The sequence below is a fragment of the Cynoglossus semilaevis genome, chromosome 4 (assembly GCF_000523025.1).
Source record: "Cynoglossus semilaevis isolate Cse_v1.0 chromosome 4, Cse_v1.0, whole genome shotgun sequence".
Lineage (NCBI taxonomy): Eukaryota > Metazoa > Chordata > Actinopteri > Pleuronectiformes > Cynoglossidae > Cynoglossus > Cynoglossus semilaevis.
The window spans coordinates 17,255,000-17,267,336 of NC_024310.1; the positions used below are offsets into that span (position 1 = coordinate 17,255,000).

The window sequence follows — 12,337 nt, forward strand, 5'->3', positions numbered from 1 at the left end:
TTCGTGTAAGACGTGAGTGTTGACGTCAACGACGTCCAGGAAGTGAAAGGCAGTAGCGGGTAAACGTTTTCTCAACGTCAGTGGCTCTTTCTCTGTTTCTTCTTCTGTTTTTTCGGAGTTAATTTGGAACCGGCGCTAAAATCGAGAATAACAACAAAGCCGCAGTGAAGTACGTCTTCTATGAAGGTAAGCCGGAAATACCGTAACCTGTAAGTTAGCTTCTGAGTTAGCTTCGGAGTTAGCATTATTAACATGTTTGAGGTTCCGTTACTTTATAAACAAGTTCTTAAACTGAAATACCCTTATAAAATAAACTGTTTTTACCATTTACAAACAAAAATAAGCGTTAAAAGTTAAGTAACTTTGTTTGAAAATTCAGTGCGTTTCAAAATACGTGGCTTTGGCTTAGAAACGCGTAATTTAGAAATGTACAAATGATTGTACATTTTTATACAAATAATTTCCATTACTGTCATACATATATGCATACATATCTTATAATCCTATCACGTTAACTTGTTTGTGTTTGCACAAGCAAGTATATGTTATTTATCAGTACTGTCTTATACAGCAGCAGTTAAGTGGCCTTAAGATAATAGTGTAATTTTACACAACATTTTGTCTTCTGTAATATTCTATTAACTGTGGTTTCTCTACGGTATTGACAGAATATCATGTATTGTGCCATGTACTGTATATGTTCTTTGTGGTGAAACGTTCAGTTCCACCACAAAGAACATTTGTATCAGCTTATTTTTACAAAGAAAATACATCTTTAAATCTCCTCTTTTACAGCTGTCTTGTATTAAATGTACTTCAGTTTCTCACCCACACTTAGAAATCATGCTTTTGTTTGTGTTTAGGTCCCTAAACATGGCACTCAACAAGTCAATGCATCCTCGAAACCGTTACAAGGACAGACCACCTGACTTTGCTTACCTGGCCTCCAAGTATCCTGACTTCCAGCAGCATGTACATACCAGCCTCACCGGACGACCTGTGTAAGTGCCTGAAACTGTCCACCAGAATCATGTCATAGTTGTGATAAATGATGTACTTGGGACAAACTGCCTTTATACATTGAAAATTGTTAAAACTTGTTTCAGGCCCTGGTTATTCTGTCCATTTGAATTGAACTACTCTTTTGGTTTTTTAGATATTTAGAGCTCACCCATAAAAAGCTGCAGTAACCTGCATGGCAGATGATTGGTCAAGCTCTATTATGTATTTTTAGTTCTAAATCTGATCAATTGTGAGTAGTAAAATAAGCTGATACAAATCTGTAAGTAAATTATACAATTATAATAAGCCCTTTATTTGGTCTTATCCCATATTTTATTTTAAAATTAGTTTATATGAGGGTAATAAAAAGTTATTATTGACCACAGTTTTATGTATTACATGTGAGGTGTTCAACTGCTTCTCCCTATGAGGTTCTTATCATTGCAGTTTATAAAAACACTTTCTCACTGCATTGCCATTATAAGCTCTTTAAGCTCAGAGGATCCCGTACAGCACAGGTCTGGTCCCTGTAGACTCTGTCAGGTCTGCTCTGCTCATTCAGCTTCAGACAACAGGAGGCAGAGCCCCAGTAAAACATCCACATTGGACATCAAAGCTGTTTTTGTTTCACTCCAGCTCCTGTTTGCTGCTCCCTTACTTCATTAGGAAGACTGAACAGAGTACTTGATGATTGACAGATTGAATTGAATTAAAAAAATATTTCAGTGTGTCAGTCTAATGCTGAATGGTGTGCTTTGGTTACCTGCCACGGAGTGTGTGTAAAAGAGAGAGGTGGTGAGAGAGAGACAATGCTCAGGAGTCATGATCAGAAAGATTTCAAACTGGAGAATAGAGAGCGAGTACGTCTGGTGGGATTAGTGATATTGACATCAGTGAGCGATCTGGATTGGTGCTGCGGTGAGACTGACATGTAAGCTTGACCAGCATAATAATTCAATGAAAAAGAGAATTACAAGAAAAGAAACAAAGTTCTACTGCTTACTGTGTATTCAGGATAGTTTTGTGGCTGATGTAGAGCATTTGTGCATGTGTGTGTAAACAAATTGAGGCAAGTTGAAACAAAAAGCTGCAGGGTCTACCCAAAGGTTGATGAGCCCTAGTGCCCAGGATGAGGGCCAAGGGGTGAATCTCACCTGCCGCCCCATTTGTTTTGTGCCCCACCAGAGGTTAACATCCATCTGGTTGTTTTATATCGAGTTGTTTTTTGTGTCCACACTAATGTCCAATATTTAAATGCGTTGGTGAAATTTTGCATGTGCATAATATATGCAATCTAATTTCTTTTATTGATGGATACACTGTTTCAGTCTGTTGATGACCATGATGAGATAAGGAAAAGTAAAAAAATTACATGAGGAAAAAAAACTAATAACCAGTATTTTGGTCAACACAAAAACTGAAATGGGTCAAATTAACATTGACATTTACGAAGGTAAAAAGAGGTAAAGAATTGGCTGGAGTCTCTGTCTTTGTTCCTTTCCAAGGCTTAATAAAAATACACAACACATTTAACAGTTTTAGCTCAAACCAGGAAATGTCCTCCAGTCTTTAAACCAACTTGACTGTCTTTTATGAGATGCTGTGTATTGGTTACAGACTCCAGTCTTAATGGCAATGACTACAAAATGCAGTTTTGCATATTTATTTATTTATAATGTGGATTTCTTTTTTAATCAAAGTCAACTGTCTGTCTAGTCTTGTTGCCTGGCACATTTAAAAATGACTGCCTCTGACTGTTCCTGACATCAGCTCTAGTCACTCATCTGCACAAGCCTGTCCTCTTCCCGTCAGTCTGTCATTTTATCAGTCCAGGGATTTGGTTGGTTTTATATTTCCAATTTATTCCTCCTCCTGGTTTCCAAGCATTGAAGCAGTGGGTTAGTGATTGAGACTAATCCTGGCGAGACTTCATCTCTCTCTCCTTGACTCCCTCTCTCCCCTGGGGAGATGTGTCTTTCCTCATTGAAGAGATTCTTATTGCATAAGGCAGAAAGCTGAGCCTGGGCCAGAAGAAGTGTGGTGGATGTGATTGGATTTGAAATGAATAGCAGATAAAACTTGAATATTCCTAGTAGCTTAGTCTCAGTGTAGTTTTGGTGAACTGAGTAAAGAACGTAGAAGTACTGCTGTACTAGACAAAATGTTCATCACTGTTTCCCTTGACTAAAAACATCCATTAACTATTTTTGTCATATGCTATTAAATTAGACCTAACTGTATTATTTTCTTTGACTAAAAATGACTCGTTACAGACAGATATTAACATGGACAGTAGTACCTTCATGTATAGATTAATTTATTAATCAATTAAGAAAAACAGAAAAAGAGCTACAGTACATAGTGGAGGGGTAGTTGGTGCCATTGCCAAGAAGATCAATGGACCAAGGCCTCATGGTACCCCAGTTCCTCCCACAGTACGCAAGAAGATCAATGGACCAAGGCCCCATGGTACCCCAGTTCCTCCCACAGTACAAAAACATGCAGATTGGGGATAAGGTTAGTCCTTAACTCTTTATTGCACATTTATATATAAACATGAATATTGGTCTTAATATGTGACCAGTGATGGACTGGTGACCTGTCAAGGGTGTAGCTCCAGTGCCTGCTGGGGTACATCTATCATATCTCTGCCAACCCTGAATAGGATGAAGCAGTAGAAGATGCAGAAACACGTAGTTTTTACTCTAAACAATAATCATTTTTCAAAACATCTGGAACAGCAGTAATTACCCAGAACATAATTACTGCACATTAATGCTGGTTTGTTAACCATTAGCATATTTGCTGAGTTGCACAATGTCCTAAATGTAGCCCAGCATTAGTCAGAGGTGTTTTTAGTAAGTTAATTAGTTAGTCAGTTTGAGGATACACAGTGGTTTCTGTTTGTGCAAGAAGTCAATAAGTTGTGAAATAAAAATTTACAAAAATCCTGACTTGAGAGGTGCTGCTAAACAACAGAGAATGAAGAACACATACCATGAAGGGCATTTCCCTGTGTATGCTCTGTGTGTGTGTGTGTGTGTGAGAGAGTATCTGCATGTCTTTGTGTATTTTGCTGATCTTGTAATGCAGAGGTGAAAGTAGCTGTTTCTCAGCCGTTAACTCCACTGTGTTTTAATGATGCTGTATATCTGGACCTGAGCTGAATCATCTATGCTGCACAGCCAACACTGTTTCTTTTATTTATACACCCCCCCTCCCCCCCTCCCCACACACACACACATACACACACACAACCAGGGATCAGGTTTTCCTCCCCTGATGACTGCCTCTCATCTCACGTGCACCATCTGTTCTCATTCCAACTTTTCAGATTTTCCTCCCGTTTGTCCCCCTCCGTTTCCCGTCGCCGTGTTACTGTCGTATGCACGTAAGGTCCACCAACGCAGCAACACAGACGTAAATCGCGGGCACTCTCACGCTCGGTCTGGCATCAGCCATTGCTCCAGCGTGGCCGGATTTGCGTGCTCTCTTCATCTGTTCAGTAGGCGGGGTTGCCATGGAGACATTCACAGTGGTGCTGATGGGAGTGATCGGGCTGCATTGCACACATACACACAGACCTAAACCAACACACACACACACACACACAATACTGTATGCGCTGTCATTGGGGACTAAAAAAAGAGAGCGAGCCTCTCTGAATATTGATCTGTATTTAATGATGCCTCTGAGGAGAAATGAAAGGGTTGAACATCTGAGAGATGGACAGATGAGAGGGGCTGCCTTTTAGTCTTAGTGGTGTGTCAGTGCTGGGTTGATGCTATCACTGATTCCAGTCTTTAGCTGCTGCCAGGGTAAGGCACCTTTTGTAAAGGTGTCCTCTGAGACGGCAGGTGTTAGAGCTCTTCTATAACATCACTGCAGCTGATGAGACTGGACCAGTGTTACATTTGCCCTCGGTGCTTATTAGTTGATAAGACACCGGGTGAGATTAATGTCTGACGTTACTGGTAAATCACCTTTCATTTGTCTCTGTCTCACACCTTTGTGTTTAGTTGTACTTAATGGCAGCATTGTGCGCCTCAGTAAAAGATCTGTTTTCTCTATGACATCACATGCTTGTCAATGAAGCAGGTAGACAGAGAGACAGACAGTATGGATAGGAACCGAGAATCAGCTTCCAATTGCCTGTTTCATTTAAATCATTAGAAATTATCCAATGTGATAAATGAGAGTTTATTCAGTTTAAGTCTTAGGTCCCTCTCACACAACATTTTTAAAATGAAATTAGGTGATTGCTGGTGGGTTTTTTTTTTGTTAACATGTTATCCCCAGATTAGTTATTTTTTTCATACAGCTTTTAATTTTGTCACAATCAAATGCCATGTGATGTCCTGTAGCCCTGGTTCATTTGCAGTGGTTGCCTTTGGTTTTTATTGTGGGAAAATGCTAACAGCAGAAACATAATGTTCTCCACTACGTTGTTGTTAAGGTTGTAAATTCTATGATAGATAGGTGATCTAGATAGGTAGATGGATGTACTTTATTGATCCCAGGCTGGGAAATTATTATAAATCAGTCACTGTCAGTGGTCAGTCTGAAAACTATTGCTCTAATATTTTATATGTGAACAAACCTGACAGAAAGCAACAGTGAGACTATAAATAAGTACAAACATTTTTTTTAATTATACTGTTTACAAAACCTAACCATCACTGTGAGAATAATAAAAACTGCTGCACCTTCAGTTCTACAGCACTTTTTTATATATTCCCATTGCTGAAACCAAACTAGTGTGGTGCCAGACACCAGCATCACCATAATGTGTCTAATTACATCTGCCAAGGTGCGAAAATTCTAAGAAAAGCTTTAATTATACCATTCACACCCACTGCTTTTGTCTGCTGCACTCGTGCATGTCTGTATGACGGCTGCAATCATTAAGGATGTCGACTTATAAAAAGAAAAGACCAGACTGGATGAGTGGGACAGAGGCTTGAAAAGATAGAAAATGTAGATTTTTCATTTATTAGGTTATAGTTGTTAACTGATGTCCTGCTTATCCCCTAATGTGTGTTCCTGTATGTACGATCTTTTTAGGGACACATTGTCCTTGTAGGGACCAATATTTAGAATTAGAATTAGGGTCAGATTAGAGTAAGAGACAGATTGAGATTATAATATACAGCAATACATCCCTAACTACTGTATGTATTTGTAGGGGCAGCGTAAAGGGGTAAGCATAATCTTTATGTGAAGTGCTCACAAAAATCTGTGTGTGCGCAAGTGTGTTTGTGTGTTCTTGCATGCATGTCTTGAAGAGCAGCATGGCTCTAGAGGGGGAGAGCTTAATTAACTGCTGCATTAAAATCATTTTTGATAAATCCCTGTCATGTGACCAATTAGAGCAAGAACACTTTTCAGAATTCAATTAAAACTTTTTTTTGCAGCTTCAGCCCTGCATTCAGATTGTCTTTAGCTTTTAACACAGATGGGGGGGCATGTTTGCCTGGCTGTTCTGCTGCTGTAAGAGCTTCAGTTGGGATGGATATTACACAGTAACTGATGAAGTAGTCATGTGCAAAAGAAGAAGACAAAATAGCAGCCAGTTACAATCAAAACTGAGTTCATTTTTTTATGTCATTAATGCACAACTACGTTCTACATCAAAAACACATTCTTGCCGACTGATGATTTGGTTTGTCGTTGTCGTGATATGATTCTTCTGCAGTGTGAATTTCAAGGAGCCCGAGGCAGTACGAGCTCTGACCTGCACCCTGCTGAAGGAGGACTTTGGTTTGACCATTGAGATTCCTCTGGAGCGTCTGATACCCACTGTCCCTCTGCGCCTCAACTATATCCACTGGGTAGAGGACCTCACAGACGGGCAGAAACAACCACGCAGGGGCATCGACATCGGTACCAGCACGTCTACTTAGCTTTTATTTATTGTTTTTTTGTATTATTGTTTTTTGTAGTCTGAGCATGAATTCTGTCCATCAAATTGATCTTTGTATCTTCAGATGGCTGTTGACATTTCTTTAATTTCTTCTGGCTACCATGAGAATTCTGTTCAGTTAAAACTTTAGTAAATGGAGTGAAAACACTTGGGCAGGGGTTCTTGTTTGATCAAAGCTCACAACAGCAATAAATGTTTTCTTTAACATAAAAACAGAACAACTTTCAATTGATTTTAGTTCTGACTAATCTTAAAGGAAATATGTAATGAAAGAAATATGAAAGAAATGTGTCAGTCCACAGTAATCAAATCATATGCAGAACATTGACTTTTGTTCATTACAATTATTCTTATTAGACTTTTTTGTGCATTAATACAAATGAAAAAGTGAAAAGAGACTCTGGGTTACATTTCATTTCAGTTGTACATGTGTAACTGATCATGTGACACATGAACTCTCTAGTGTGATGAGCTGGTAAATATGGCCCTGGTCCACTACAGTGTTCCCAGTATGAAACAGTTAGTTCACTCTCCACATGCTTGCTATAAGCAGATAAAAACCATCTGTTCCCTGATGAGTCACCACTGGGTGTTTGTCCCACTAACCAGCACTGCTTTTGTCAGAGCATGGACTCATGGATGCAGTAGGCGTCCTGTTGTGACTGAACTAGGAACAGCAGCTGGAGCTGGCGTTTATTCAACATTATTAACACTAAGTAAAAGTAATGCTGAAGAAGCACGTTCATGTCCCGTCTCCTCCTATGGCTATTTATATATTATTATGATTTTAAACAATACACTTACACTGCTGTGTGTATATGTGTTTTCTCAGGCACTGGGGCGTCATGTATTTACCCCTTGCTGGGTGCAACAATGAATGGCTGGTACTTCCTGGCCACTGAGGTGGACGATATATGTTTTGACTATGCTACAAAAAATGTGGAGCAGAACAACATGTCTGACCTCATCAAAGGTGAGTGTGTTCTCCTCGTCCTGGAGATGAGTACATATAGATGATGACAATTACAAGGAAACCTGGAGTATCTTATTTATTGAAAGTATGTTATTTTTTGTATTCTTTCCAGTTGTCAAAGTTCCTAAGAAGACTTTACTGATGGATGCACTGAAGGAGGAGACAGAGATCACATATGACTTCTGCATGTGCAACCCTCCATTCTTTGCAAACCAGATGGAAGCCATGGTATGTGTTTATCAACCACAGATATTTTGAATGCTGCAGTTTAACTCGTGAACTTCTAACTCGCATGTTTAGACTGTTATTATCACAATAATTATTCTGTAATTGGGAGTAAACAATCACAGGCAGCATTAGACACTAATGCAGCCTCCAGATGAAAGTTACACTGTTCTCTCGACCTCTTTTTGTCTTTGTTCCTCTCTCCAGGGAGTAAACTCGAGGAACTCCCGGCGGCCTCCTCCCAGTTCAGTGAACACGGGCGGTGTGACGGAGATCATGGCGGAGGGTGGAGAGCTGGAGTTTGTTAAGAGAATAATTCACGACAGTGTGCAGCTCAAACAACGCCTGCGGTGAGAAAGACACAGAAAATCAAAGTTCATTATCAGAGCAGGCAGCATATGTTTTTTAGCACCACCTGCAGCTAAAAAAGAAAAGAGTCAGTTGTTCAGGACCACTCATCTGCAAATAGCACCATCAGCAGATGAGTGGTGTTTTGTTTTTCATGTAGGCTGTGAAAGGTTGAAAATAAAAGGGAGACACTAAGCGGTGAACTGGCAGATGGGCTGCTGCACATTGATGGAGCCGTCACCCACAGCAGGTTTGAAAAGTGTTGGCACAAGCTTTCGCTGCACTACATCCAGATACCCACAGGGAACAGCTGTGTTTGGGTGGATGTGGGGCGTTGCCCACGTCACTGTCACAGTACCCTCAACCTTTTGCCAGGGCTGTCACCAGGGCAATAGAGCAAAGGAAACTCTGCCGGGTAGAGCTATTAAGACTAATTAGACATGCTGCACCTGCCTACTCTCTGTCTGTGCACATGTATGCTTACGCACATACGTGTGTGTGCTAGACGGGTGGATGTTCACACCTGCCTGCACCTGTGTGGCTCCATGTTACACCCATGCTTTGACAGGTGAAGTTATAGGTTTGAGGTTTGGACCAAACCAACCATTGTCTGCTGTCCCTCCCAAAAGCATGCTGGGACACCAAAGCCACTAAGTAGCCATGGAAACCATGTAAGCTTGTCTGGTTGGTCCTTGGAGAGGACACACCTTGTTCCTCTTTTTTCCTCACTTCAACTCCCAGAGTAACTTACAGTTTGATGTGAGGCGATGCTGCTTATTTATTGTGTTGTTATGGAAACATTTGTCTTCTGAGCTTAAAAAGAAGGTAATTATACACGTTCTAATGAAAGTGAAAAAGGGGTTATTTGATGGGGATCCAGGTGCAGATTAGAGGAGGTTTTTATGAAGAACATTTGTGAAAAAGGGGTTATTTGATGGGGATCATTGTGACATCAGAGGCTGACACGTCCCTCCCTCCACTCCCTCACCCCTCTGGGCATCACCATACCTTCCAAACCTAATTTTCGCTGGCTTTTTCACACTGTCAGTCAGGATTTTGTTTTATTATTACTTAATGAATTTTAACATGATTGCATTTACCTAACCTATTGTTTCAATTTTTAATATTTCTACATTTGAATTAAAGCCAGTCAATAATATAGAATAGTCTCAAACATAATCACATCCAGAAGGTTGTCCTGTTGCATTAAAGGTCTATTTGTTTTTCCAAATCCTGGACTCCTTCTTTACTTCACACAGCAGAGATTATTGATCAGGTCTTTGTCATCTTGATGACTTCAAAACCTCCTTTACACACAGCTGGTTAACAAAAAAATCCTTCTTTCTGCAGGTGGTACAGTTGCATGCTGGGAAAAAAGTGCAGCCTGGCACCTTTGAAAGAGGAGCTAAGGAAACAAGGGGTGAGGAACAGAACAAAGAAACAAACACCACACGAATCTACAGTTTTCTATGTTTCTTACCCAGCAGCCTCTTTCTGTCGGACACGCTGCTCTGTGCCTCTTGACGGGCTGTTACACAGTCTTTACCTTCCATCTCCAACCAACACCTCTGGGACTGGTGGTCAAGGTTTCCCTTGGGCACTTGTTCAAGTCGAAGCAGCAGATGTCCAGAAAACTAACCATAGTAAAACTAGAACATTTCTGCTGAGCTGTTGCATGATGACATCACATATACCGCCCTGTGACTAACATGCATAAGTGCCATTATCCATACACATGATTTCTAACTGCAACAAAACTGGTTTAGTGCCAGTCACATGACCCGCTGCACCTGTGGGCCATCAAACCTCCTCCGGAGATTCGCGGAGCATTCGCTGCTCATCGCACTGAGTGCAGCTCTGGCTAATGTCCAAGGCAGGAATCACATGCTTGTAAATAGAATCCTGCCCGAGGTAATACGCTAATGCCTTCATTGCCACTTGAATTTTTTCCCCCTACTTTCAAAAATGTGCCTCATTGAGCTATTTGACCTTTGATTTTTTTTTTTTTTTATCTAGTCCTCAGAGACCGCCAGAGTGCTCCATTAGAGTAAATGGCTTTTTGCAGCACGCACACATGCATGTCACACCCTGGTTGTAAACTCCCTGTTATTTTTTTCCCGCGGTTAGAGGTGTGGAGCTAAGGCCACAGTGAGTGTTTCACACCCTGAGAGGTTGAGGGTTCAACAGTGACCATCAGGGTTTAAAATGTACAGAAGATAATGAATTGTAACAGTTATATTTCAACTAACGCATAGTAAGCCTTAACACTAAACCACAAGAGCCTGGTACTTGTTCAACGTGAATGTGTGTTTATGTCATTTTACATGATTTTCTTTGATTTCACCTTCTTCCATAATCTTCTACAGATGAATCTTTTTTCCTGTGGGAGGTGATAGTCATCAGTCATTGGGAGTGGGTGGGGTTTTGGGGGCAGTGGGAGCTTGGTGATAAAGGAAGCTGACTTGGGTCCGGAAGGGTTCAGGTTCTAGTCCACCATCTGCCAAGTTACCACTGTGGTGCTCTGAGCATGGCACTGCTCCCCGGGTGCTTAAAGCTTCCCCCTGCTGACTGTGGTGATGGGTCAAAAACAGAGGTCACATTTGGTTGTGTGCAGTGGTGTGCTGTGTCACAATGACAAGCAGTTCACTTTCCTTCCTTTCTTAACTTCTCTGTAGACAGCCCACCAGTCTATTGCAGGACCACATTCACAGATGACAACCATTAACACTTACATTCACACCTATGGTCAGTTAAGAGCACTTTTTCAGACTGAAATCCCATACACACAAGAGGAGAAGCTGCGAACCATTAAACCGTGTACTTTCTGTAAGGCAGGGGCTCTAACCACATTTTCCACTGTGTTGCTCTTGATTTGAGAACATTTAGGCAGAGCATTGGATTTATTTTTTGTCTAAACATCCATTTATTTAAAATTTTGATCTGAGTGATCACAGCTGTGGATTAATTGCGATCGATCATGATTGAGCTTAAGTCATGATCGATATTAATCAGCATTAATCGTGGTTGATCGTGATTGGTCGAGATACAAACTTTGACAACAACAGTGCACGTCTTTCTGCCCGTTTGTTAAAATACTTTAGAAATTTTAACCTGGCCTAAACGGCCTAAATTCACCTCATAGACAGAAAACGAATTAACAGTCTAATTATTATTAAGTCCCTTATTCGTCCCACAATGGGGAAATTCACAGTTTGCAACTCTAGGACCTTCTGTGTGTAGGGCAGATGTGTAAAGTGGGCATAATAACCACTGCACTATGGAGCCACTAGAATATACTGAATCACCTGATGTTTCATCTGATGTTCCTGGACTTCTTTAAGTGTTGTGAGTCTCCTGCTATCCTGCTAAGTCTCTTCCTTTTTTTTCAGGTTCCTAAAGTCACACACACAGAGTTCTGTCAAGGACGGACCATGCGATGGGCACTCGCCTGGAGTTTCTATGACGATGTGATCGTCCCTGTGAGTCTATGCACTCAAATAATTTAACACTTGCAACAGATTGTTTTTTTTTTTCTTTTTCAATGGCACAGTGATAAAATTCACAACCATTTACCACATATCAATACCCAAGGATGTGACCTCATTGCTGCATTGGTCATCCTGCTCTCCAAACTCCCACTCTAAAGCTGCTTCCAGAGCCTCCTTAATAATGCACCACCTCTGGTCTGCTCCATCCCTCCGACCTGCTCCAGGCTGTACCCTTTCTCCTGCAGCACATTTCAACCGAAAGTACTCCCTCCGGGGAGATGTTAATGTGATTTTAACATACAGTAGCCAAGCAACAGTTGCCAGGACATGACTGTTCACGCACACACCACACCATGCCACGCCATGCCATCGTCTTAT

The 12,337-nt window shown here is 40.9% G+C and overlaps 1 protein-coding gene across 1 annotated transcript in view; it reads left to right on the plus strand.

The window, feature by feature from the left end:
- Window positions 1-12,337, plus strand: part of mettl16 (methyltransferase 16, N6-methyladenosine) — a 16,235-nt gene continuing 3,898 nt past the window's right edge. The window contains exons 1-8 of the mRNA XM_008309713.3: window positions 1-186; window positions 864-1,001; window positions 6,698-6,885; window positions 7,758-7,898; window positions 8,011-8,126; window positions 8,331-8,473; window positions 9,822-9,891; window positions 11,861-11,950. Coding sequence (XP_008307935.1) covers window positions 874-1,001; window positions 6,698-6,885; window positions 7,758-7,898; window positions 8,011-8,126; window positions 8,331-8,473; window positions 9,822-9,891; window positions 11,861-11,950 — 876 coding nt within the window. The 5' untranslated portion in view covers window positions 1-186; window positions 864-873. The remainder of the gene's footprint in view (window positions 187-863; window positions 1,002-6,697; window positions 6,886-7,757; window positions 7,899-8,010; window positions 8,127-8,330; window positions 8,474-9,821; window positions 9,892-11,860; window positions 11,951-12,337) is intronic.